Genomic DNA, 27,327 nt, shown 5'->3' on the forward strand with positions numbered 1-27,327 from the left:
AGTGACAATATAAGGTACTACTCCATACTATCATTTTATTAATGATAAAATATAGTTATGAATTATTGAAAATGAGTAGTTCTCAAATCAGATTTTGCTTATGATTCTCTGTAGATAAACAATAACAACAAGTTGCAATTATATAGCGCCTTTCACGTCGGGAGGACATCTCAAGGCACTGCTGTCCTGCACATTGTAAAAGTTTTACTTCTACAAAGCCATGTGGAATCATAGTTTGTTGGGTAGCTGTCACTTGCTCATAATTGATAAATATATTTGTATATCGCAATATTTGTATATATGTTCCAGTTTGACAGTTATTGCAAACTGAAGAATTGCAATATTTCTGTTGAAATTATCTTAAAATTTGAATCATAAATAATCTACTGCCTGCCTGTTGTTACCGAATAAAAACTATGTAATTTAGTGAAAAATATAATTATCCAACAGTATCCCAACTTTCAAACTCTGATGATGCAAAATCAAACCAGTGAACATCAGCTTTTGAAATGACCAGGATTGTGATGACCAAAACTCATGCAAATTAACGTCAGCATTATAATGTCTAAATTTGTACATGAAAGCTCGGAGAAAAATATGTAACTTCTAACTGTGTGATCCACAGATATGGATGGGCTCAGATGTCTTTTACTAATTTTATATTCTTGTAAGAGATCAGTGCTGGCTGAAGATATTGTTGTCATGAAAAATTTAACTGAATGCTTTGAAAGTCTGTAACTTTAACCGTGATTCTACTGTTAACGATCACTTTATTATAGTTTAGATGGCAAGCTAAGAATATCACATTAGCTTTTCCTTGATGGTTCTGTTGATAAAGGTTGTGTGAAACAAATCAAAGCAGTAGAATTCACGAACGTTGTGGGTGTGGTACATTGTCTATATTGAGTTAGCTGATTACAATAGGTGTGGTAGGAGGATGGGGCGACAATTGTCTTCAGGACAGATAGAACTTGTGCTCTTGATTGTCTCCCAGCCAAAATTTGCCCATGTTCATGTCAAATGTGTTTATGGTACTACCTTTCGTCCCCCCCACCCATCCCCGTTTTCCCAAATGGGCATTTGTCATCCAGGACATGATGTGCCAGAAGATGATCGTAGAATAAGTCATTGCCTTTGGGAGGGGAGGGAAATCAACGAGTCATTAAATATTGAATAACGTTTAGCTTTTTTTAAAAAAAATCAAGTTATTTGATATGCTGGTTAATTATGGAATATCCAGTTTCTGTATTGAGGTTAATGAACAAAACAGCTGGTGTTCAATTCGAAGATGATAGGGAAGAATATGATGAGGGATGTTTTAATGGGTGCATGGGATATACAGGGAATTAATGTGAAACTGTTAATATGATGATGTCATGCAATTGCAGCAAGAAATCATTGAATATAGTATTGTAAATCAACATTGAAACTGTAATTTGAAGAATGAGAATATCTATACCTAGAAACTGGTGAGATAATATTATATTGCATTGTTTCTCAATGAGACAGAAACCCGATCTTTAACCTTGAGTTTAAATGTGAAATGCTCTGGAGCTTATCTGTGAGAAAGTAGTGTCATTTCTCATTCCCATTTTGTTCAGCATTCCTTTTGTTCTCAGAATAGGACATTTCCAGTCTCCTTATACCTACCATTTAACATTCTCATCTTGCTCACATGATGTAAAACAAACCGTATCATTAGAGTACAGTAGGATCAAATATCAGGAGAAACTTTATTACTGTAATATTTACAACAAATTAATTTTTTAATGTTTTTCACACTGCCTTTCTTTCCACTTCTCTTCCCAATTTTCCTGGATTATTTTAACTTTCCAGTAGAATTCTTATTTTACATTATTTCTATCAAAAATAATCTGTGCTAAATAATTTTTGAAAATGCACATTTTCTTTATATATTCCTCTACCTTCTTTTTCCCACTTTAATTTTGGAAGTGGGATAATATTAATAATAACAATAATAATCCTTGCATTTGATATAGCACTTTTCACATCTTCTAGACGTCTTAAAGCACTTCACGGAATATGCTGTAAAGTGAATTAACTGTATATTTGTGGGCAAAACGCAGCAGCCAAATGCGCACAGCAGTGTCCCACAAGCAGTCGTGGATTGAAAATAACCGATTTATTATTGTTTTGTTTTTTAGAGGGATTATTATTAGGCGTGTGGGATCTACATAAAATCAATCAACCGTTAATTGACAACTAACTATAAGATCAATTTTAAACCAACTGAGGCCTGGAACGTCACAATTAACTTCCCAAAATAATTTTTTGACATGATATTTTAGTGTAAAGTTAACTGCTAGCACAAGATGGTTTATCTCATCTGTGGTGACCAGCAGCCTGATTGCAACCAGATAAGTTATCTGCAGTGTGGTAAGAGTTAATATGAGTGGAATGTTTAAATTCCTCCCATAAAGATTTGATTGCAGTTGATGATTAAGTGTAATTTAAGTCTGGATCTGATTGAGAGTGTTTGTTAACTTTGCTGGGTGTTGTAAAATGAAAACTAGCTGTTAGAAATGATCTGTGCAGTATTTAACTTTTAATATATGATTGTCTGATAAAGTGCGCAGATCATTACAGTTCCTTGAAGTTAGACTTTCAATGATCAGTCACAATGCTAGCATCTTGTAGTAAATCTGTACTGCTGATCACCCACTATCCTTTTAACTTGACTGGCGAGCATATAAATCAGGACAGTAAAATTTTGGAGAATTTTTAAAAAAATTCTATACTATGCAGTTTCCAGCATGATTTGACATTTAGACAATTGGAACGAAATGGGTCTGTAAGTCACTTAAGTGTATCACATCTGGGACTTGTGTTCTATTTCATCTATTGATTTAAACAAAAGTAAACCTATTTTGAACTCTATTTTTAAAAAAGGATATATTTAACAGTAACTCAAAGTTATTGAATTTGAGGTACTTATCCTTAATATTTACCTTGTGGTTAGTTTATGTTTAAAGCAAACTTTTGCTAGGTGCACCCTAAAAACTTGATAGGAACTTACTTTTGAAATGATCTGCTGATCTATTAAAACAAACCAAATGTCTGCTGATGGTTGGGTAACCAATGCGTTTTGTAGGATTCATTTCTATTGCTAACTTCACTGCATTCCATGCACCTTCTCAAATCTATAAAGCAGCCCTTTAAAAATGCCCCAAAAATGTTATAATTAATAATAATAATAATTCTTGCGTATGATAAAGTGTCTTATCACGTTGTTGAAACATCTCAAAGTGCTTCACAGAACATATTGTAAAGTGGAGTGACTGTGTACTTTGTGGGCAAAACGTTAAATTGAAAACTAAAATCAATTCATACCTAGAATCAACAAATAACTAATAACATGGGATACAACAAAGGGCAAGTACTTTGTATTCAAATTATTTACTCCAGAGATTAATTACTATTTGAAATTGGTTTGTTTTATTCTTCATAACTATACCCATGTTTCGTGCCTTATACTTTTATTTTCGCTGTTTTTTGTACAATTTATCCAATTCCTGTTTTCTTGAATTATATGATTTCTTGTGAATATTGCACATGTCATTTATTTGGTTTATGTCAATAACTTGGATGAACAGTTCATATGTTCAGTGGACAATTAGAACAAATTAATAGTAGAACAATTTGTGTTTTGTTTATTTAACACAAAATTTTACTCGGAGCAGGATACCAGCTGACTTTTTCTTGATCACAGTCCTGAAAACTTGTTATAGGATTTTTTTACAAGGCTACAATCAATTTTAGCAATATTAAAGTGCTCTGAAAACTTTTAGTATTGAACAAATGTATGGTTGTACAGACATTCCTGTGTTCCAGTTATGATTGAAGTTGTGCCCTTATAGCACCTTACTTCTGATGCTGGCACAACACTTTAATATATGTAAGCTGTTTCAATTAACCGCTGTTGGTGGTAGTCAAGTACAGTACCATAATTAACAGTTTGAAAGCTTTTAAAAGTTTTTCCAGGTCTTGGGGTCTGGGACATAAAGTACATATGGCTTCAACCCAGGATAAAATGAACTATAATAACAATCATTCTTTTCCCCCTCAATTTTTTAATTACACTTTGAGCAGCTCCTAAGTTACTGTATTTGACAGTGGGTTGCAGCAAGGCGAACAATGATGATAAACTTTTAAAGGTGTTTTTTTAAAAAAAGCAATATATTAAATACTGTATATGTGTGTGTATATATATTATAATATATATACACACACACATATGAAGAATTTCTTCTTTTAATAAAAGTATATATTTTATAAGAAATTCTTCCTGGTCTCTCAAAAAAATTAACCAGGACTATGAGCTTTATTTTTTGTATTTCAGCAGCAGAGTGAATGAGAATGGGGGGTGTGCGGGTGGCCTTAAATGAAAGTTACACCTCTTATTCCAACCACTTTTTTATTTTGTAGGCTTTAATGCATAGAAACTTAAGATTCAGAAAGGAGATATTATTCTTCCTGTGGCTTGTTAAATCTCACATGAATCAGTTGAACCCAGCAAAGTTGATGTGAATCATCTGGAAGGGGTGAAAATGGTTTATTTATACAGAAGATATGCCCTGAACTGTTTAAGACCAGTGCGGCGACAGCCTATACTAGTCTCTTCCATATTTATGTTATATTTTCTATTGGAAAATTTACAAAGGCAATGGAAAGAAAATAGAAAAATGTGCCTGGCAAATAAAAGGGCGCCTTTGAATGTTTTGCAGTTGTGTACCTCTTTTAAACATGAATAAATATTATACAAATGTGGTAACAGTAATGTAAACTGTCTTCAGTTTTTAAACAATTCAGTGTACATCTTTTGCCTAAAATAAACTTTCTCAACACTCCTTATATCATTTTTATACAAGAACAGCAAGTATGATTTCCGTTTGGCCTCTTAACCTTTTATTTATACTTGCACTTTATTTGCAAGTTCAGGGAGCTTTCAGTCTCCCTTGGATAACTCATTTTTGTACATTTTCAGCTCACATGTAGCGATTCTGAAAGACGGAAACTGATATTACATTCATGAATTCTGTGATAATGACGGGAAACAGTTTTGAGCATTGCCAAACACTGTGTGGCTAAGAATAAGAAACAGTTTGGGAGTATGAGCAAACACTGTGTGTTCGACCCCCAGTGCAATTCTTTTCCAGGAAGGAAGAAACACAAATAAGCAGTGATGAAGGTAAGGTTGTCATCTTTGGGCAAAACCATCAATTTCAAAAATGTCAGGACATTAGATTGCATTATTATTCTACATGAAGTATGCTATATAAATGCAAGTTAGTGTTAGATGCTTTCCCGCTATATGAGTTTTCAACAGCAACTTGCATTTATATAGCGCCCTTCACGCTGGATGGCGTATCGGAGCACTTGATGTTCTTTAGGATATTCTTTAATTTTATTCTAGGAAGAGCCGTGAAACCAAACCTTAGATATTGACAATTGTTTGCACAAGTCTATCTAGGATTAAGACCCAGAGTCCTGGATTTTTGTTCTCCAAAGTCCATAACCCAAGTATTCGAAGGCCATTTGTGGTGCCCCTAAGGCAACATGTTCAGAGTTGTGAAGACCAATATTAAGACAGGTGCTAGCAAGTGTTTATTTACACAGAGGTAATCAATAGCTGGAACTGGAAAGGGTTACCAGTAAGGATGGTTGAGGCCAAGACGCAGGATTAAGTCGCCGTATGCTGTAATGGGAAAATGGCAGGATTGATATTCTATCAGGATGAGATCCAGATAGATCAGGTGTTCTTTATCTAAACCCCTCGCATGGATTTTGTGGAGTGTAAAAAGCTGAAGAGTGGGAACAAGTATTCAGTACTCCTTGTACCAAGTTTAAATTCATGGGACATTTATCCTTTTTAAAAAAAAAGTTTGAATATTCTGTGATGAATCACAACTGCATTACATAAACTTTGTATAATACATAGACCGAAGTATGTTCGAAGATAGCAACACATTGATGGTCCATGAACCGTAGGAGCAATGCTCAAGGACGTTGAAATTGTCAAAATCATCTTAATACCAAAACGAGTTGTTCTGTCCTTGAAGTGCACTGCAGCTTGTGCTGTTTGATGATGGGGTATTTTTAATCCGTATTTTGTAAACAGTGGGTGTCACTGGATTGCAAATGATAATCAGTCAAACCTGTCAACTGAAGAGCTGCTGCACTCCATGGTTTGCCTGCATGTTAAATGAGAAATCCCTGCCCTGTCTCCACAGTCTTGCCCCCGTCTAGCTCTGTCATTTTCTTAAACCCTACCAACCCGCCCACTCCCTCCACTCAGCAGGCACTGGTCTGCTTCATGTCCCCCACCATTGATGTCCGGTTTTCAGCCTATCTGCTCTCACTCTCTTGAACAGTCCCTTTGCCTCGCTCCTTCTCTTGCCTCCTTCAAGGTCCTTCCTCTTCTCTGTGCCTTCGGTCATCTTTCCCCCCCACACACCCACATACACACCCTTTCGCCCCCATCTCTCCTGAATCCAACAGGGGTACAAACCCTTGACTGTCCAGTGCCTTGGGATGAGCTCCTGATACAAAAGGTGCAATACAGTTTGTTTATATGTAAATAAATGTTATTTATTGTTGTGTATGCTATAACAACTTTAAAAATGTAACTTATTCATTTGCACTGGTGATAAATGTGATGGGACACAGGCATTATTGACTGTCCTGTTGCTCAAATCCATTAGAGTAATGAACTAACACAACCACTGTAACACTACATTTCTCAGTGGAGCATCTTTATCAGCGCCTTGGGACGTCTTTCTGATGTGAAGGGCACTATACAAATGTAATTTTGTTGTTAAATTAAAGGTTGCCGGCACAGCAGTTACTTGGTGCAAATGTAAAAACCTGATTCCTGTAGAATACAATACGTGACAACATGTAAAAAATGCAAGTGATAATCTATTTGCAAGCTTTGCAAAACACATTAAAAGTCTCGATTGGCTCATTTGCTTCACCAAATTTAAGAGATTCAATGACACAACTTCATTAGTTGTAATATCAGCAATTTGACTCAGAAGTAAGGAGCTTAAACTAGTTAAACTGCAGCATCACAGCTGGTTGTGGGGCTAATTACAGCTTATAATATACATTTGGATTTTGGCCAGTGCGTTTCTTGGCTGTGTTTGTTTTAAGGTTTGTTTTCCAAGCCACTTACACAAATCAGAGCATCGTCAGACATCGCTTTCGAATTCTAAGTTCCGATATGAAGTAACTGCAAGGATTAATGGTTCAAATATGTAGATTTGGTGTAACAACTTTTGTACGAATATGTATATCTAATTATCTAAATTGAAATCCTAGAAAACTAATGCCTTATGGAAAAAAGATGTTAAATGAGATGTTTTTGACGGAAAAGTTTGGACTGAATGAAGCCTGTAGTCTGTCAGGTAGAAGCAACAGGAGAGACTGTAAAACTGAATTGCCTTAAAGAACGGAGAAAAGATACCCTGGAGGCAGTCATTTTCTGGCTCCAAGAATGAAACTGTTTAATTTAGTTTGGATACTTTTGCCACCCAGTCAGATGGAAATTAAAAGTTGTAATTTCCATGCGTCAGAAAGCTTGCCAGCATTCAGAGCAATGTGCCTGTGTTTATACACCCATGCTCAATAGATCATTTTATATGAATCAACCAGTGTAAAGCTGCAATTTCAAGGAAAGTGAAGAGTTACTCATGTGATATAAAGAAATCCTACAAATGTACATGTCACCATTGCTTGGTGAATGCCTGTTTTTACCTTGCATATGATATGTGGCCTCATCAGAAAAACATTCAATTGTCTATTTTTATGAAAACGTCATAATGTATTAATCCTCTCATTGTCTTGTAGAATAATGCTTAGATTTTGTAACTCATAAACCTTTCATTTGATAGTGCAAGTTGAATTTTACCACCACATTCCACATATGCCTACAAAACATTTGACAAGGTTATTGAAGCACAATAGTTGAGTTTACCTTTAAACTCCTGACAATGATTTAAGCCTGTTTGTTTGTAAAATTGATTGGTTTGTGGATAACAATCTATACAAAGCGTATTTGTTGGAGTGGACCGTTCTGCCCGTGAGATGCCACATTGATAAGTTTCAAACAAGTTGCATTAAAGAACATTTACACTAAAGAACAATCTTCCTACCTCCCTAAACATTGTTTATATTTTTCTCCAAGCAAAGGATATGGGGTTTGGCGTGACTTGGGGATTGCAGTCACTTTTGACGTGGATTCTAAACAGACATTGCCTTTCTCCTCTTAAAGAAGTGTTTCCTTTGGAGAGTTAGCCTTGTATGTGTAGTATTACCGAAGAAGGGGCAGTTACACATGCTTACAATCCCTCATTGATTGAATGTTATCCTTTGTATACTGAATAGATCTGGCACAATAGTAATAAATACTCTATCAGCAATTGAGTTGGTTAAACAACATTTCTTTATCTCTCTAATACTCGTTTGCTTTTGCTGCTGCAAACATGTTTGCAAATGTTTTACACACAATGGAGTTTTTAAAGATAAAACAGGCATTTTATCTTAAACAAAACATTTGGGTACGTGTCTGTGGTTGGAAATTTAAAATAAATTACATTCAATCGAAGTATAATTTGTGAATCTGGTTGCCAGACCATAAAGTTTAATACCAAGAATTGCAGATGCCTTTGGCCTTATGAGTGATTTTTTGATTTTTAAAAGAGAAAAGAAATGAGAAAAGAACTGAAGCTGTTATTTAACTAGTTTTTCTGAAAATAGTGAAAGTGGCATAAGTCTTATTTTTATAAATCATAAATTGCCTAAGTTGTGCATTCACCCACTTTCCATTCAGTTTCCCGTCAAAACCGCTTTGCACTACTAGTATTAATCGCCTCTTAATTTGTAATGCCATTCCCTGACTCTCCATTACTCCTGTACTTACCAGCTGTATTGAATCACGGGAAATGATGTACTGAGCCATCAACGCATGCGCTTTTGCTGCCCGCCTGCATTGAATCACGGAAAATATAGTCTCAATCCATTGATACGTGCGCAGAGGAACTTAATTTCCCGTGATTCAATACAATTCCAACACTTGCCAGTAAGCACCCATACGGCACCGGATAAGAACGCATCGAATCGCAGGAAATGTAGTCTTGACCTGTAACCGCACGTGCACTTACCAGCTGCATTGAATTACCCATGTGCAGTGCAGATTATTGATTGAACCAGATTTTATACGGTATATACAGTTTGCCTAGAACTTCAGGTAAGTATGTTAAATGTTATGGTCCTGACTGATTTGACTTATGTGAGTTTTACTGTATTATCCTTGATTTGGCAGCATATCCACTTAAGCAAGCATGTCTTTAAAGATTAAAAATTAGACATGTTCTTCCACCATTCTTCAGATTTATGCATGCATAGAATCCATATTGCAGACTTTTACATGCACAGATTGTTTATCCTGACTATTAACTGTGTAATAATTGAACAAAATCACTGATGGGTAAAGCTGCAAAAATAACAACAAATTGCATTTATATAGCGCCTTTCACATCAAGAGGTGTCATTTAGAGTAAATAATAAAAAAAATCTCCAAGTTGGTTTCTGATGAGCATTTCTGCATATTAATTGTATACAATATGTATACTCGCTTCCCATCACATAGAGGATACAGTTCAAGATCCTGGCCCTCATCTTCAAAGCCCTCCATGGTTTTGCTCCCCCCACATCTCCGACCTCCTAACCCCCTACCACCCTGTTTGCTTCCTCCGCTCAGCGGGCTCTGGCCTGCTTCAAGTCCCCAGCCTTGACGGACCTTCTGCCACCCTCTGGAACTCCATCCCGCAGTCCCTCCACCTCGCCCCATCCCTTGCCTCCTCCAAGACCCACTTCAAGACCCTCCTCTTCGACCGTGCTTTCGATCTCCCAGCTTCCCCCCCGCCCTCGCCCCGATCCTCAGCTCGGGTCCGTAGCTCCGTCCAGCGCCTTGGGACGTCCTCCCGACGTGAAAGGCGCTTTACAAATGTAATTTTGTTGTAGTAGTTAATTGTACTGCCAAATGCTAGATTATGCATTTGCTCCTATTTATGTGAACAATGTGGGAGCAAAATTATCATGTTTTTCCTTTAGAGAAATGAAACTGGAATTTAGCAGTGTTGCAGTCAAGCTTTTGGGATTTTTCCCATTTCATTTGAAATTAGTGTTAAGAGGGAATCCGGGGAGAGCCATTACCTGAAGGCACCCAGTCAGCAAATTGCTAATTGTAGAAAATCACTGCATATGGAACCTATAAGTGTGTGTTGACATAATTAATTTGAGTTCTCCATATTAAAATGCCTCATAAAACCACTTAGTATTTATAAGAAAACAACTTGTGAAGTAGAGCAGTTGCAATAGTTGAGTTGTCAATTTTTTTTGAGTAGAGTCTCAATCTCCACTTCTCCCTCTCTGAGTCTTTCCTTGATGGTGATCTTTGGCAGTCATGTTTAATGGGGAAAAAAGAAAACTGTTCATGAGGTGGGTGGTTGTCTCAGCCAAGCAGGGTGGGATTGGTGAGCAGAACAAAGCAAGAGGGGAAGCAAAGATGAGCTGAAGTGTTATTTTAATAATAATAATAATAATAATCCTTGCATTTGATATAGTGCCTTATCACATCTTCGAAACGTCTCAAAGCGCTTCACAGAATATACTGTAAAGTGAATTGACTGTATATTTTGTGGGCAAAACTTTACTGAGATAATCTGGATCAAATAGAAAAAAAGCTTTACTATCCTTCTTGCTTCATGAAACTTGCTCTATGTCTAATTTCATTCTCCATTTTAGCTATTGTGTTCAATTACCTCTGATATGAGTTTGCTTTCTGATTTATTCCCAGAAGGCGAATAACACATTTCTGCTTCTATAATAGCCTTAGCGTGATGGATCTCAGTTGGTGAAAGAAGTTACCCTGCATTTGTAGCTTAATGTTCTGTAATGCTCAGTGATTTATAACTAGTTTTTCCAAATCAGCGGATTTATAGAGAGAGCTACTTGCATGAGGTCATATTGTTACTTAAAAGAAATGACATTGCCACAAATTTGATGCTTTGTGAGGTGTCTTGAGTCGATGTCTGATTCAAATATTTCCTGCTGTCTCTGAAATGACTACTGTATTTATTGCTTATGTTGATTACTCAGTTAAATACTTAAAAAACCTTGAATTTTATCATGTAATTTATTGTTCCTACTCTGGAAGCAAATGTAGTCTGATTGACAGTGAGAATTTATTTCTGTAGCTGCACTTTGGGGTGTGTTACAGAAGAGGAAACATACCAAGTAAAAATTTCATTTTCTCGTTAATTTCATGCATAGTTTCAATTCTTTGGCTGAACAACACCCATGAGTTTTCTTCCCTAATCCTTAAAATATTTAATAAAAGGTCACTTGTTTAAGACCTGTGTGTACGGCTTTGTTCTTTAATAATCAAAGCATTCTGAAGAAATATATTGTACCTGAAGGGGAACTTTGCATGGAAAAATATCAATTTGCAGAAAAATGCATAAAGCATGCTCAGTTCATAAAATATTTATCCTAGGTGTCAGTCACACCTGGTGGTCTTAAATAAATGGTAGATATTTCAGCGCCACAGGTTTAATTATTTTCCTAGGTTTTGGTCGGGAAAGTACCATTTGAGACACTCCATTACAAATTAATGCCAACAGATATCAACAGTAATTGACTAAAGAGTAGGAAGCACAGGGTAGTGGTTCTGGAGTGAGATTGAAGTGGGGAGAGGAGAAAGCATTGAGTGGGATGGGATGCCTCAGGGATCTGTGATGGGAAGCCTTCCATTCTCTATCTTTCTTCTCCCCAATCCCATTCTCTTCCTTTCTCTTCCCCCCCCATTCCTAAAATGTACAATTGATGTTGATTTGCAAGCTGGTTAGATTTGCAAGGTGACAGCAAACTATGGGGTGCTCTGGATTCACAATCCATTTCAGCCACCTGCTCCTGACATAAGTATCATTTAATCTGGTAACAAAATGCTGCTGTCTCTTTCCAAACTAGTTCAGGGCTGCTGCCAGGGTGCTGGAAAACCTCCACTTTGAATTTTGTTTACACTGCGTAATGATAAAATGAACTGATATTTGAAGCCGGTTGTTGGAGAACTATTCTCTACAGTAAATACAGCGTAGGGGTATTTCCATCACATTGTCATCAACTTTCCTACATTGGTGTTGTTCTAGCAAAATAAAATCCGCTTGGCTACGGATGCTCACACATGCAAACCACTAAAATAAATGAGGAATCAGCTCTTTAACAGGAAAATCGCCCACTTGATGGGAACATCAGCCAGGAATCTGCTTTAGACGCCACTTGTGGAAAGTGTGTCTGTGTGAATGTGTTGAAACTTACTGTGCTGTCACAGGCACTGCGTGAAGTACTGCTCTTAAGTCTTCATCTCCCTTTCCTCGGACAGGAAACTGAGGAAAATTAACTGCACTCTCCTCCACTCTCAACCCCCCCCCCCCCCCCACCACCTCCAACTGGAAAACAAATTGGATGAAATGATGTGACCAGACCTAGTTCATGTGACTTTCCTAATCTCTGGCTCAGTGCCATACTTCATTGCATTGTTCGTTTTACAATCTGACATTATAAGGCACCTCTTCCTTTATTTTAAAATACAAACTGCATTGGACTGTATCTGTTGCTGCTTGATTAAACATTGCGCCATTTTACCAAAGCCAAGAGCATTGTGTAATATTTTCATGAATTTCTCAATTTGCTAAAGCTCAAGGATCTCTGGAATCGGAGAAGACCATTTGGCTCATTCACCTGTTAAATAGTCCTGTGAGCAGAACCCAGCTATTGATTTTTGTTATATATAAGTTGATTCTTAATACGAGTTTATTGTTCATTCACAATATTTTCCCACTTCAATATGTAGACTTCTATTTTCCTTTTCTTTGCTAGTCTGCCCATAGAGGTTTATGCATCTATAATCCTTGCATTTGATATAGTGCTTTATCACATCGTTGAGACGTCTTAAAGCGCTTCACAGGTTATACTGTAAAGTGAATTGACTGTATTTTGTGGGCGAAATACAGATCATTCCTTATCAATTACCAATCCAATTACACCAGATTACTTGTGAGTGATCTGCAGGTTAGCTAGCACATAATTTCTAGATCAACACTGCTGAAAGTGGTATTTGTCATCACACTAGTGAAAGTGTTTAAACAGTCATGTCAATTTGTGTGAGTAATCTTTGATCCATGTAATTTATCCTGCAAGTATATCTGGTCTGTTTCTAGTTTTGATGAATAATGCATAGATGCATTAGGCTAGAAATGACCGTACATCTGGGATCTAAATCTTTGAAAATTTATATTTTCTTATTTACTTTTGGCATCAGATCATTCACTACCAATTTATTACCCAATCCTTTACCTCTCCCCTGTCCAAATGCAATCTGTTGTTTCAACAGTACTATTCTCGTGGCCAGGTATAGCAAAACAAATTGACCAGCCCTTCAGATGCTGTCAATTCTGTTTCATGGTAAACTTTCCCAGGAGCTGTATTCAAGTACTGCAGGAAGTAGACCACACATATACACACTTCTTTCTCCCTTGGAGTTGAGACGAAGCAAAGGTACTAGATATTTCTGCGTGGCCTTAACATATTAACTCACTAATGTGCTCTTTACTTATGGAAACAATATGTTTGAATGAGTGGAGATAGCGGGTAAAGTTGATCTGTGATTAGCAAATGAAGTTTCACTCATTCATCTGAAGGTTAATTTGTTAATCTATCATTTTCAATGAAATATGTTGAACAATGATAACAAATGTCCAATGTATGACTTTTAACATGTTGGAATATAGAGTAACATTAACGTTCTTAAGATTTTAAAATAGTTCACATCTAAAAGACAGAAGGATGTTTATCTAGACAAGTTACAAACAACATTGTTTGGTAACAGAAAAATTTGGATAAAGTCATTGATAAATTACTTATAATTGTTACAATCTCAGATTCTGCACAAAACTTAACATTGAAATGATTGGGAGAACTGATTTTACTATCACGGAAACAAAATCTACCTCTATCAAGCAACTAGACTGGGCATTAATTTTCAAGCATATTATTTAAGCATTTAAAGCACTCCGAGGACCAGCTGGTTTGGATGGGTGGTCAGCTCCGATAAGTGGAGTTCAAATAAATAGCCTGCACTGTAAATAGAATGAATGCACCTCTTACAAAAAACAAACTGGCCACCTTTGGCTAAGTATAATCTTGGAGTGAAGTGACTGCTTAAGTAGGAGGCAGAGCTGTAAGCCGCAGCCAAGTGACATTTATGATCAAGAAGAGTGAGGGATCATAAACGCTCTTGAAATTAAATAGTCAAAAAGATTATATTTCAAAACAACAATGAGTTACTGAGTTGCTTCAAATAATAGAAACGTGATGGGTCTGAGATGCTTTTTGGCATTATTTTCTCACAACAGAATTGGCAATTTAAGGAAAGGTTATTGAACCCCCATTGCTGCCCTGGCTGATGTGAACTGATTCAGGACAAAATAGTGCCTTTAAACCATCTGGGCTGTACAGATCAGTTTTAATTATTTCCTCATTATAGTTTTAGATTTTTTTGAAATAAAATAACTAACATTCTCATTTTCACTCCTTTTGCATTTTAATAATAATAATAATGCTTATATTTGATAGAGCACCTTATCACGTCTTCGAGACATCTCAAAGCTCCCTTGCCTCCTTTAAGGCACTTCCCGAGACCCTCCTCTTTGACAGCGTCCTCGACTAACCTGCCACCCTGCTCTCCACCCCGCCTGATCCCAACCCCCCAGCTCAACAACATCTTAATTTTCATTAGCCACAAATCAATAACATTCCTGCTTAGTGCAGCTATTCATAATATATTATACATGTTTCAAAATATCTTATTTAATTCAACATGGGATTATTTGCAAATAAATAGTTGTCACTTGAATATATTGAAGGATGTGACTTTTTTTCTGTCGGGTAGCTGGAATGTCTTATCTTGAGAGAAGTTTTGTACACTTAATAATAATAATAATCCTTGTATTTGATATAGCGCTTATCATGTTTTCTCGACGTCTCAAAGCGCTTCACAGAAAAGGGCGAATTTGTGGGCGAAACGTGGCAGCCAATTGCGCACAGCAGCATCCCACGAGCAGTCATGGATTGAAAATGAACAATTTATTATTGTTTTGTTTTGGAGGGATTATTATTAGGCGTGTGGAGTAAGGAAACTTGCCCAAGGTTTCACCCTGCCTGGAATTGAACCCAGGTGTCTCGCTTGAAACACAAAGAAAAAATTATTTTCATTGAAAAAACATCGTAAAGAAGGAACGTTTTCAGAGCACTTTATCACATTGAAATAATAATCCTTGCTTTTGATATAGCGCAGTTGCAACGTCGAGATATCTCAAAGCGCCTCACAGAGTACACTGCAAAGTGTGGTGACTGTTTTGTAGGCGTTAAAGTGCCTCAAAATGCCTCAAAAAGTACTCCGTAGATAATTACTGCAATTATAGTGAGGACCTCCATAGCAAGCAAAGATGGTGGGAACAGGCAAATTAAATTAATTGTTTGGCAGGGCGGAAGGAGGCCAAGAGAGAAACACCGTGGGGCTAGCAATATTTTATTTTCCAAATCGAACTCTTGTACACTTTAATTTTGAGTTGGAATTGAATTTGTGACACGATGCGCTACAGGGTCAAGCTTTTGTGACCTTACTGTAAGCCTCATGACAAAAAACAGTTTTGGTCTTTGTATTTATTCAACCTTAATGCACCATTGAATTGTGTTTCGTAAATTGTTTTGATGTTATCTCACGAGGTTCCTTTTTCCTCCCATCCCTTAGGCAGAGAAACTACCAGATGGGCCTGACTCAGGCTATGGATCATTTCACCAGCAGTATTGGTTGGATGGAAAGATTATTGCAGTTGGAGTAATTGACATTCTTCCATCCTGTGTCTCCTCTGTGTACCTTTATTACGATCCAGATTACTCGTTCTTATCATTGGGTGTTTATTCTGCTCTCAGGTAATGATGGGATTTATTTTTAAATCTTGCTTTATTTAATGTGTTCAGATGGGTATTGTATTCTAAGGTTGAAAGTTTTCCATTGTATTTAAAAGATTTTTGAATTATTATTTTTGCCTGCTTTACATTTATATTCGACGAGAAACGTCTCTCTTAGACTGATATTTAGTGTTCACTGGAATATATCAAAATAAGTACCCTCACCATCTGTGTTGCTGTAACATGGTCACAGTTGATCTATGATAAAGGCACCAACTAATATTTATTTAAGGGAAGGGTAATCTATCTGAGTCTGTTTGACTCAACAGTGTGTTAGATGTGATGTGTTACCTACCAATTGCCAGACTTCATTTATTACTTCTGAACTTTTGGAAGAGAGAACTTTTCTCTTTTTATGCATTGTGTATTGCAAATTTTTGAGAAACAGAGGTATTAAGGTAAAATTTTAAAAAGCAAAATTCTCCTGCTTTTGGAATCCAGGCAACTAGTGCCTTGGTGGGGGATACTCTTATCTAGCTGGCTAGCACGGCCTCCAAGACCACAGCACTCAGGATTCAGTGATGAGCCTTTGAAATTGTACGAGAGGCTAACAGCTTTTATGTGTGTTTTGTCCATTTCTTAAGTCTTTTTATTATATTTATGTACTGAGGTGAGGTTGAAAGAACCCATGAAAAGTTTAGTCTTCGGGTCTTCTTCATTTACTGACGTTCATACCATCAGAATTAAAGCCATGTTATCTGTTGATGAATTGGGTTGTGTAACCCTTTGCACATTGTGCAGCAACATGCACTGAACACAGCCTCGGCTGTCCAAATGAGTTGAACGCTTGTCTCAAGTAGCGCTTTGACAGAAATGTATTGAAGCTCTCTAGATCTGATTTCAAAAACTTCGACTGTGCTCCAGCTCTCAATCATTACCAGTTTTCTATTGATATTTATTACAATAAAAGGTATAGTGAATGAATTCCTAAAATTGGATGAGAGAAGATTCCAAACCAAATCTAACTGAATTGCATATATTTCCTTATATCTATTGAATTTATTGATATATTCTACTTCCAAATGGTGTTTCATTAATAGTATTTTGCTTCATCTTTTTCTCTCTGGCTATTAACAGGCCAGGCCATCTCAATTAAAAAGCTCAGTAAAGGCAGGCAAGATTATACTTTTGTTTGTGCAGATTGTTTCATTAGCATATGAATTGCAGCCTGAAGGCGGCTTCTCTTTTGCTGGTTTATTACCAAAGAGGAAAATGATCCAATTCTTGCTTGTTCTGTTGTCTTCTGCCCAGCTGGGGATCATGGCAGGCCCTGATCTCTGTGGAAAAAAAATCAGGATACATGAATATTAACGAGAAAAATGTTAAATAGACTCTTAATCATGGCTGCTTGAATTTTGAATTACCTGCTTGGAGAGAGGAGATGCTTGCATAATAGAGGTTTCAAGCTCTGGCTCGAGATGTTTTTTTATGAATATTGCTCTTTCTGAACTGACGCAATTATGTTGATTTCTATTCTTTGGTGAGGGTAAAAGAGTATGCTGAATTCTAGCTATTTCTGCAAGCCCATTGCAGCACATGATTGAACTTAGTATATTGGCCACTGCTACTTTTGAACTTAAATACTTAATTGAATGAAGTATTATGTGCTCTGGTTTCTTCTAGGGAAATTGCTTTTACAACTCAGCTCCAGAAGACAGCCACTAACCTACGGTATTACTACATGGGCTTTTATATCCATTCATGCCCTAAAATGAAATATAAGGTAATTAAAGTTGTCTTGTTTAAATGTTCAAATGTATGAATGTATGAATTGCATGTTTCGTTTAATGTTTGGTCAATACAGTTAGTACTGAAATCTGATCAATGTATTTCTACTGTTCGTGAACATAACTTTGACATGAACCAGATACTGATGCAAAGTCATTCAGTTTGGAATTGCTGAAGGGAGTATTTGATCCATGTGATGTATGGATTGGTCACGTAGTATTAAAAGGGCTTATTCTTCATGAGAAGCATTTAGCGCAGTTTTGGTTTGTTTGGGAGAAATTTCAGGAAATCCTGGTGCCATTTCTGTCAGGATGAAGTTGTGCATATGGCAATCATTGCATAATGTACCTGATAACAAATGAGAAAAAGTTTACCAGCCGTGAAGATGATGGCTTTTTAACCCTATCACCAGTCATTTCAAGAAAATATTTTGTACTGCTTTAAGTTCCACTTATTGTAGAATTACCTCTGAGTCTTGCTTTTGTCAATTAATTACTGCTAATTTTACTTTGATTGTACTGAACTTGAAACAATTCATTCACGAAATGCTGCACTAATGTCTGAACAACAAAATGTTACAAAAGTGAAATAAAGCAAAACTATATCATAGAAGAAAATCAATCAAAAAAAGCATCAAACCAGCCTTGATTTGGCTGGGGCTGGGGAGATACCATTCTCACCTCTGGGTCAGAGGTTATGAGTTCAAGCCTCACAACAGGATTTGGGCTCAAATTTGTGGCTAAAACTCCAGTGGAGTATTAACATTGTTGGAAGAGACTTTAAACAAAGGTCTGGCCAGCCAGATGGATATTAAAGGCCCCGTAGCACTATTTCAAAGCGACCTCCTGGTGCATCCCTCATCTAAATTCATCAAAAAACAAGATTGATGGATTGTTCTTGTCATTGCTGCTTGTGGGATAGTGCTGCTACAGATTAGCTGCCACATTTGCCTACATAACAACAAACACTTCACACTTCAAAGTAACTCATTCTGTGAAGCACTTTAAGTTGTTTAGGACATGAGAGGTGCTGTACCAAATACTGCAAGTACTGATAGCTTATGTTGTAATTTTGCAATACCGATTTACAACTACTATAACATTAAAAAATACTACAAGTTTAAAAAATGCATTGAATCCAAATTAGAACATGACCTGTCTGTAAGATTGTTACACCTAGAATTTTGCCAAAATCTATTAATTTGCTTCAGTTTGCGAGGGACAGGTTTAATGAATGAGTCTCCACACTGGAACTGCATTTCATCAGGGTTTTGTCATCCAGTGATCAAAATGAATATCACATTAGCACAGGTGATGCTGTGGCTTATTGTAAAGCGAATTTTATGCACCTTACAATTTACATTTATCACATCATTTGAAAGCTTTGAACAGCAGGAGAGTCATTGATTGTATACTGTGAAATCAGGTGATTTAAATTAGTGTTTTGTCCTAATAACAAAGGCTCAGTTTGTTTGTTTCTTTGCAACCAAAGATTTTGTCCGATTTCAGTAAAAGAACCAGCCACATATGAGTTGCAAACATTCAAGAACTTGCAAATTTCCTTCACCTGTGCAGTGGGCTGCCGCATTTCGCCCACAAAATACAGTCACTACACTTTACAGTATATGTTCTGGAAAGTGTTTTGAGATGTCTAGAAGATGTGGTAAGGCACTATATCAAATATAAGGATAATTATTGTTCCAAATTAAAATCCATACTTCAGAGTTGGGTAAGTTATTATGAAAACAATTAATCTTCAATGGCCCTCTTGAAAAACTAAGTACTGTACATCATTATTATAAAGGAATCTATCATTCTCTTCGGTAAAAGATTTGTTAAAAAAACTTTGTAAATTAATTCTTTTTTTACTGATATTACACAGAGAAGCACAATTTAACCACTCAAAATTACACTAAAGAGCCTGCACAATAACTTCCAGTTGTCATAAAACATCACGAATAACTAAATGTGTCAGCATATGTTTGTAAATAATCGCATACATCTTCCAATCTGCTGCCTGAGACAGAATTTTTCATTCATTAGTTTTCTTTAACCCTCCAAGGATTATTGCAGCTAGGATCTCTCTACCATGATGCCTGAACATATGACAGAATGGATACAGAGATTTTTATCCGATAAGTAATTAACATAGAAATGTTTTACACTGTCATTCATCAGCTGCAGAAGTAGAGCGCTTTATACTTCGAGACTAAAGCTTCAATCCTCGTTTCAAGTGGAACTTGATTTTCTCCAATGAGTAATTGAACTTTCCTGCTGCAATACTTTCAGCATGTTGTGATTTTGCAGTGTAGCATCTCTGGTTAGAATGGGAAAGAGATGGGAGCCTCAAGGACCAGTCCTCTCTCTGTACTTCCAATCACTGATAATAGAGCAGCATTGATGTTCACAAGGAAATATACAGCCAAATAGCTGAATGAGAAATGTGGCAGCAGTCACAAAGACAATTGCTTCCTACACTGTCAAAAAAAATTAGAAACTACAACTGACAAAAACCTTTCGTTCACGTCACAGTGTTAAATGCCAGGATATTTTTTTTTAAAAAAAGCAACCTCCTTTTCTTGGAAAATATCCTTTTGTTTTAGTCCACAAATCAGCTGTAGCAAAGTGAACACACAGGCACTCTGGCCCCACCAGTTGAATTAGCCAATTGGACCCCCCCATATGTGAGCATTTTAGGGATTAGTCTTCCCCCATAATGTCCTTCCCCAGAGCAACACAAAATATAAAGTCAATTCACTTTACAGTATATTCTGTGAAGAGCTTTGAAACGTCTCAAAGACGTGTTAAGGCACTATATCAAATCCAAGTATTATTAACACAGATTAACACAGGCACTATATCAAATCCAAGTATTATTAACACAGATATGACTGGAAATTTGACCATATTGGACATCAATTTTTCATCCCATCTTTCCTATCTATATTATGTTACTCTATACATCTTCAGTTATAGAGAAAATGTGATATTTGAAATATGTCCTTCTCTACAGCTTTGTCAATGTTGTTCTATGTTTTGTTCTGATGTTTACTGGGTGCAATAGCTTTAGTCTATTTTATAAATGTAAGCACTATTTTGAAACTACTCGTAATAATCAAGAAGCCCCATTTTGTTCAGTAAAAATGGAAACAACTTAGGCGTTAATTGTACAGACTAATACAGCCCAGTAACTCCAGGATGGTTACAAGATTAAAGTCTAATCTCAGCAGTTGCTCAACTTCACAATCCTCATTTAAGTTTATTTTATGATTTCTCAGCTGAGCAGCTTGGCTGAGCACCACCTAGAGACAACCAATCACAGCTTCATCCTAAACAAGCATACTTCTGGGGATAAAGCAATATTAAGTGGGAATTAACTTTTTTAAAAGAGAAAGCAAACCCTGACAAAAAATAAATAAAAGCAATTCTTCCCTCTACCGCAACATTTTTAAATGAATTGCACAGCTGTGGCTTGTCATCCTATTTTGTAGCCAAGTTATTGGAGAGACTTCTCCATGAGGAATAACTGCTCATTTGGCACCAGGTCATTTTTCTACCTATTGATTGATCCAAGGAGACATGTTGATATTAATTGAATGAGCTGCAGACACCTCTGCAACCTTTGCAGCTGTTGGAATGAATGTGAACACCTATAGTATAATACAGCATTTACAGTATTAAGTTCCCAGATTAGTGGTAAAGACGGCACTGTTCGTGTGTCGTTCCATTATGTGCCAAACTGTCAACAATTCTCCACGGAACAAAAGCTGCATTATCCAGCCAATTCTCACAGCTTAGACTTCCTCCATCTGATCATTTCACTGATTTATAGCTTTTCTGTCCACTCAATACACTCACAGAGCCAAAAAAATGGACGCATGATATTACAAAGCTGCAAGAGAACATTTTAGATTTCTCCTGAAAGTCTCAAATGTATTACAAGCAGTCAAACGCAGGAAATAATGTCCGACTTCAGCCTTCCGATTTGAAGAATATGGGTGAGCAAGGCTCTGATTGATTTAATACACAATTCCACCGGGCAGGACAACCATTTAGCCTCTCCACCAATTGTAGAAATCTAGTGCTTGCAACAGTAAAACAGAAGACCTGTCCTACAGTGGAGTTCTACATTAACAATTTTAAATTAATCATTCATAAAGTATTATCTTATTTTCAGACATCAATACCACATGACAAAATCCCATGATTCAATTTAGCAAAAAAGATAGGATTTTGCATATATCCAGTTAGAGCGGAATAAAATTAAGGGATGAATTTTGAAGAAACTATTTCTTAAATAAGCAGAAGATTTATTCTGTGCCTAAACGTTGTTTTCTTTTCTTGTGTAAAACAACACTATTTGCAGAATTCAAGATGTGTTTTTTGACTCCTGCATCTAATACAAATGTCTGCAGCTAGGGTCCTTTGATGTGCCAAAAATAAAAGTATTTTATGTAATGTTTTCCATCGGAAGCATGTAACTTGCTCTGATTTTACTCCTTAGGGACTAGATATTTATATCGCACTCATTCTTGGAACTTTGAAGCTACTTTTCACATCTCCATACATATGTCATCAGTATTTGAAGCCAAACTCCTTAATTACAATAGTTCTTACGAAGGGTCGTGGACACGAAACGTTGACTCACTTTCCTTTCTCCATAGATGCTGCCTGACCTGCTGAGTGTTCCCAGCCACTTCTGTTTTTGTTTCAGATTTCCAGGATCTGCCGTATTTTGCATTTTGTAACTACAACAGTAGTCAGTTAGTTCCTGCAAAATCAGTTTAGTCCCTTTTTCTCAAACTCATTCAAATCCTTTTAGTTGCAGTAAGTTTGAATCAGTGTCAAGTTATCTTAAGCAGCGTTCCATGTAAATTAATTACTTTCACAGGACAAGAACAAAATTGGATTTAACATTTTAAACGACAAATAGGTTGTCATTATTTTTCACAGTAGGAAGTTGTTTTTTGTTGAATTTTTCCCCTCTTCTCTTCTGAACATGATGAATCGTGTTAGGGTATGGTTCATTGGAGACTAGCAGCCCAGCATTGCCCAACCCAAGCAGAACTTATTATTTTGCTGCTGGGCTATTTAACCTGGGGTGTGGGAAGACAGAGGTTATCCCAACCTTATCTGATGTACATACAAATTCTCTTCATTAAGAATTACTGAATAACAGGCAGAGGAATCTTGGATTATATTTTTCCCCTCTTTATACCATGGACATTGAGTTGTAGCGTCCGCACTGATTTTTTTTTAATATTGGGCAAGGCAGGAAAGAATCGGCCATAATCAAATTATCTACTGGGAAACCTACGTTTAACTTTATCACCAACTACTTTTCACAGAGCAACCTCTTTACAAGATTAGAGCAATCTTTTGTTTTAGAATAATCTCAAAGGTTTTACAAAAAGACAGGCACTGAAGATTGACGGGTCAATCTTTGAGATAAAAATCCTGGTGGACGTAGGCGCTACAAATGAGCACATTACTCATGAGTGTGACACTCCGTATGAGGTGCTACAATCATTGAGAGTCAATGCTGTATTAATGTAGTGAAGTGTCATTCTAAGGTTTAAAGCTAGCTGATACAAATAAGAATAAGAATCCTTTAATTTGATATACCGCTTTAGGATTCCTGCACATTTGTAATGCTAGGCAACAGTAGAATTAAACGTTTGCCAGCAATGAAGAACACATGTAATTTCCAATCTTTTGGGAAGAACAAATCCAAACGTTTCATGATTTTTCAACATCGAATGCTGCTGTTACTCAAATGAAACCATAAAATATGTTCTACATCTGGGAATTGGGGATGATTCATTGATTGAAAGGATGAAACCGCAGGTTATGTCCCTCAGGCCTACTTTGCTCAATTCTATAAACATCATTCTTTTACTACTGCCTTTCTTTGTTACACTAACTCCCTTTCTGGTTCTCTCGAAAGTCACTTTCCTGAGTCAAAATGCTGGTTTAAAAAAAAATTTACTGTTGACACACTGAAGGGTCGCACTCTGCATTTGTTTACCACATTGTATGACGACATGGCCAGTCAGGGCTGATAGCCCTCAATCACGTTTGAAATTGCAACCTTCAGCTGCTCAAGAGCACATTTTTTAAATTCTGTGTCAAATAGGTTAATGGATCAGTGACTTATGGATGAAAATATTGTTAAAAGACTCTATACCAGAACTGTGACTGTATATAGAAGATATAACTTATTCTATATATATGATATTGTATAAATTAGCTTGTACAAAAGACTGTAGATGCTGGATTCATTCACATTTTCAAAACTGAGGTGGATAGATACATGTTAGGTCAAGATATCGAGGGGTACAGGGCAAAGGCGGGTAATTGGAGTTGAGGTACAGATCGACCATTATCTTATAGAATGGTGGAATAGGCTCGAGGGGCTAAATGGCCTACTCTTCTTTCTATGTGTTATGTATATATATAAATAGTTTTTAAATTTTTCAATAACTGCTTTAGTTGTGAATAAGAAAAGTAGGGAGAGTCACACAAGAGGAGGTGAGCCAAAAGATAGATCCCTAATGCTTATGAGATTTCATGAAAATGTAAGATATTGTCTTATGTGTGTTATAATTTTGGATAGTGCAGTAAGGATAGTAGGTTTCAGTACCCAACAGAATTCTTCAGTTAAATCTAGCGAGGACAGTTCAATTTAACCGACCTTAATCATTTTAACAGGGACCGTGCTGATATCTGATTATTGTAGCTCCCGGTTTCCTAATATAATAATAATCCTTGCATTTGATATAGCACCTTATCACGTCTTCAAGTTGTCTCAAAGCACTTCACAGAATAATAATAATAATAATCCTTACTGTGTGGAGTAAATTTCCTTACTCCACACAGAGCCTAATAATAATCCCTCCAAATCCCAAAACAATAATAAATTAGTCATTTTCAATCTACGACTGTTTGTGGGACATTGCTGTGCGCAATTGGCTGCCGCGTTCGCCCACAAATATACAGTCAATTCACTTTACAGTGTGTTCTGTGAAGCGCTTTGGGACATCCTCCCGACGTGAAAAGCGATATATCAAATGCAAGGATTATTATTATTATTATTATGTGAAGTAGGACATAGGCAGCTTTGAGGCAACTTGAAGACGTGATAAGGTGCTATATCAAATGAAGGATTATTATTATATTAGGAAACCGGGAGCTACAATAATCAGATATCAGCACGGTCCCTGTTAAAATGATTAAGGTTGGTTAAATTGAACTGTCCTCGTTAGATTTAACTGAAGAATATACTGTAAAGTGAATTGACACTATATTTTGTGGCAAAACACGACAACCAATTGCGCACAACAGTGTCCAACAACAGTCGTGGATTGAGTGACCAAATTATTATTATTTCTATGATAATATATGAGCAGCCCAGGTAAAAGAGAATTCCGATCAACTGTAGCATGTTAATATGCATTTGAATTAGTTAGCACAGTTCCTTGCTTCTGAAACCCTGGTATAACTCCAGAGCAAAATCTTCCCCAGTGGCAATAAATAACATTTATAGATTAAAATTATTACCGTTTTTATTGGGCTGCTTACAGTACAAGACTTCTGGGTACAGCTGTGCAAAAAAATGTTGCTCAGAGATGTGGCAACTCAGCTGGAGGAAATTATTGAAAGCCAAGTTTAATTACAGCAAAATCCCTATTCTTTTGACTTTTGACTGTAAAACTTGACCAAACACTCTGATTTTTGGCAGTCTGAGGACTAATAGTGCAGATCAGGATATAATATTAATAATAATCTTTGCATTGCGGACATTGTCAACAATAGAGGATACACTGAATAAAAATTACAGACTTGCAGTGTCTGAGGTGCTCCCTTTGGATGAGACGTTAAGGTTGCATTTGCCAATTCAAGAGTACGTTACAGATCCCAGGCAATACTCGGAAAGAGAAGTTAGTTTCTCCCAGTTTCTTCATAGCTGCTTATGGGACATAAAATTGACTGCTACGTTTGCCAATAAAAAGCTGTCATGGTCTACATTGTCTATCTCCTTTAGAATCGCAAAGACAGCAATCATAGCCTCTCAAATGAGTTGATGGGTTGTTGACTATTGAGATCTGCTTTGTTCCTTAATGGGCCTAATGTAGTGTTAGCATATTCGAACATTGAAGAGTTCAGTGTAACCTAATGATTGTATGGTTTGTGGTATGGTGAGTTTAATTATCACCTAATTGCTTGCCTTGTATTTCACATTGACGTGATGCCCTTTTGAAGTTCAGCAACCAGCACACAATGGTACAATATTTCACTTATGCCTCCAGTACATTGATTTTGCTTCACGAAAAAATATTTCTTCAGGCAGGTGTTTTGACTGTAATCGTGATACAGACTAAAATGTTGGCCAAAGTAAATGAAACCATTACATCCAGTCTACTTAGTATGGCTTTCATTAATAAGGCATTGCCAAATGTCAGCAATCTGAAACATTAAGCAGAGTTATGGTAACAGATTCTAGACAGATTTATTTAGCTTAGATTAATACAAAGAAATCATGAAAGCTTTAGGTTAGTTTGAGATACTGAGAGGTAGACATGTCTGGTTTACAGATAGCAAAGAGTGACAAGTTATAAATTGAAGAGTGAGGGTGCCCTGAGTGGAAAACTGGATCACTCTTTTGCTATATATTTATATCTAGAAAATGCCTTTGTTCATTTTATTTTAAAAGCTAGCATCACTGTTCTGATACTTTACAGGGAGCTATTGTTGTTACAAGTGATTGGGTTCCTTAGGTGCTTTATTTCTAAATTGTATTCCCTTTTCCTTCTTACATCATTGACTTGTGCTGAGATATGCCTTCCATTACCTCAGCCAATGGCCATTTTTCACGTGCGTGCCTAGGCAGTGAGTGTCAACAGGCTACTTGTTTGTAAGGCATGTCACAGTTAGGCCTGATTCTGTCCTGACCTGACATGCTTCATTTTCAATAGGAGGCACTGGATAGCGATTAGGAGAGCGAACCTTGGCAGATATTCCCACTCGCATTAAGCCAAACCCGGTGAAACGTGGCACAGATCAAACTTGGGATGTTCACTGATAGGTGAATCAATTCCACTGCAGATAATGCATTTACCCACTGAATCATCCGGGAACGCAATACATCGTGATCGTTTTCCTCTAACTGTGTAGAAAATATCTGATTTTTAAATATACTGTGGTTGCATTCGGTCAGAATTTTCGACACACAAAGCAGCCCCAGAATGTGAAGTGTAGTAGTACAGGATTTGCAGCAGTAAATTGCAGAGTCCAACATTTGAGCTACCTTAAAAAAAAGTTTTGTTGAAGTTGTCATGTAGTTTTATCTGTGAAAAGTTAAGCCTCCATTGGCTAGGAGAAATACTGTAGTTTCTCTTATTCACCAGCACCCTTGTTAGAGCTGAAACATTTCTTCCCCCTTCCCTCTCTCCTCTCCTCCTCCCCTCTCTCCTCCCCTCCTCCCCTG

The 27,327-nt window shown here is 36.7% G+C and overlaps 1 protein-coding gene across 4 annotated transcripts in view; it reads left to right on the forward strand.

Moving 5' to 3' along the window:
- Window positions 1-27,327, forward strand: part of LOC103185427 (arginyl-tRNA--protein transferase 1) — a 97,125-nt gene that overhangs the window by 35,961 nt on the left and 33,837 nt on the right. For all 4 annotated transcript variants that reach the window (XM_042336741.1, XM_007903904.2, XM_007903905.2 and 1 more), the window contains 2 exons: window positions 15,893-16,074; window positions 17,737-17,836. In XM_042336741.1, the coding sequence (XP_042192675.1) occupies window positions 15,893-16,074; window positions 17,737-17,836 (282 nt within the window). The remainder of the gene's footprint in view (window positions 1-15,892; window positions 16,075-17,736; window positions 17,837-27,327) is intronic.

The sequence above is a fragment of the Callorhinchus milii genome, unplaced genomic scaffold (assembly GCF_018977255.1).
Source record: "Callorhinchus milii isolate IMCB2004 unplaced genomic scaffold, IMCB_Cmil_1.0 Scaffold7, whole genome shotgun sequence".
Taxonomy (NCBI): Eukaryota; Metazoa; Chordata; class Chondrichthyes; order Chimaeriformes; family Callorhinchidae; genus Callorhinchus; species Callorhinchus milii.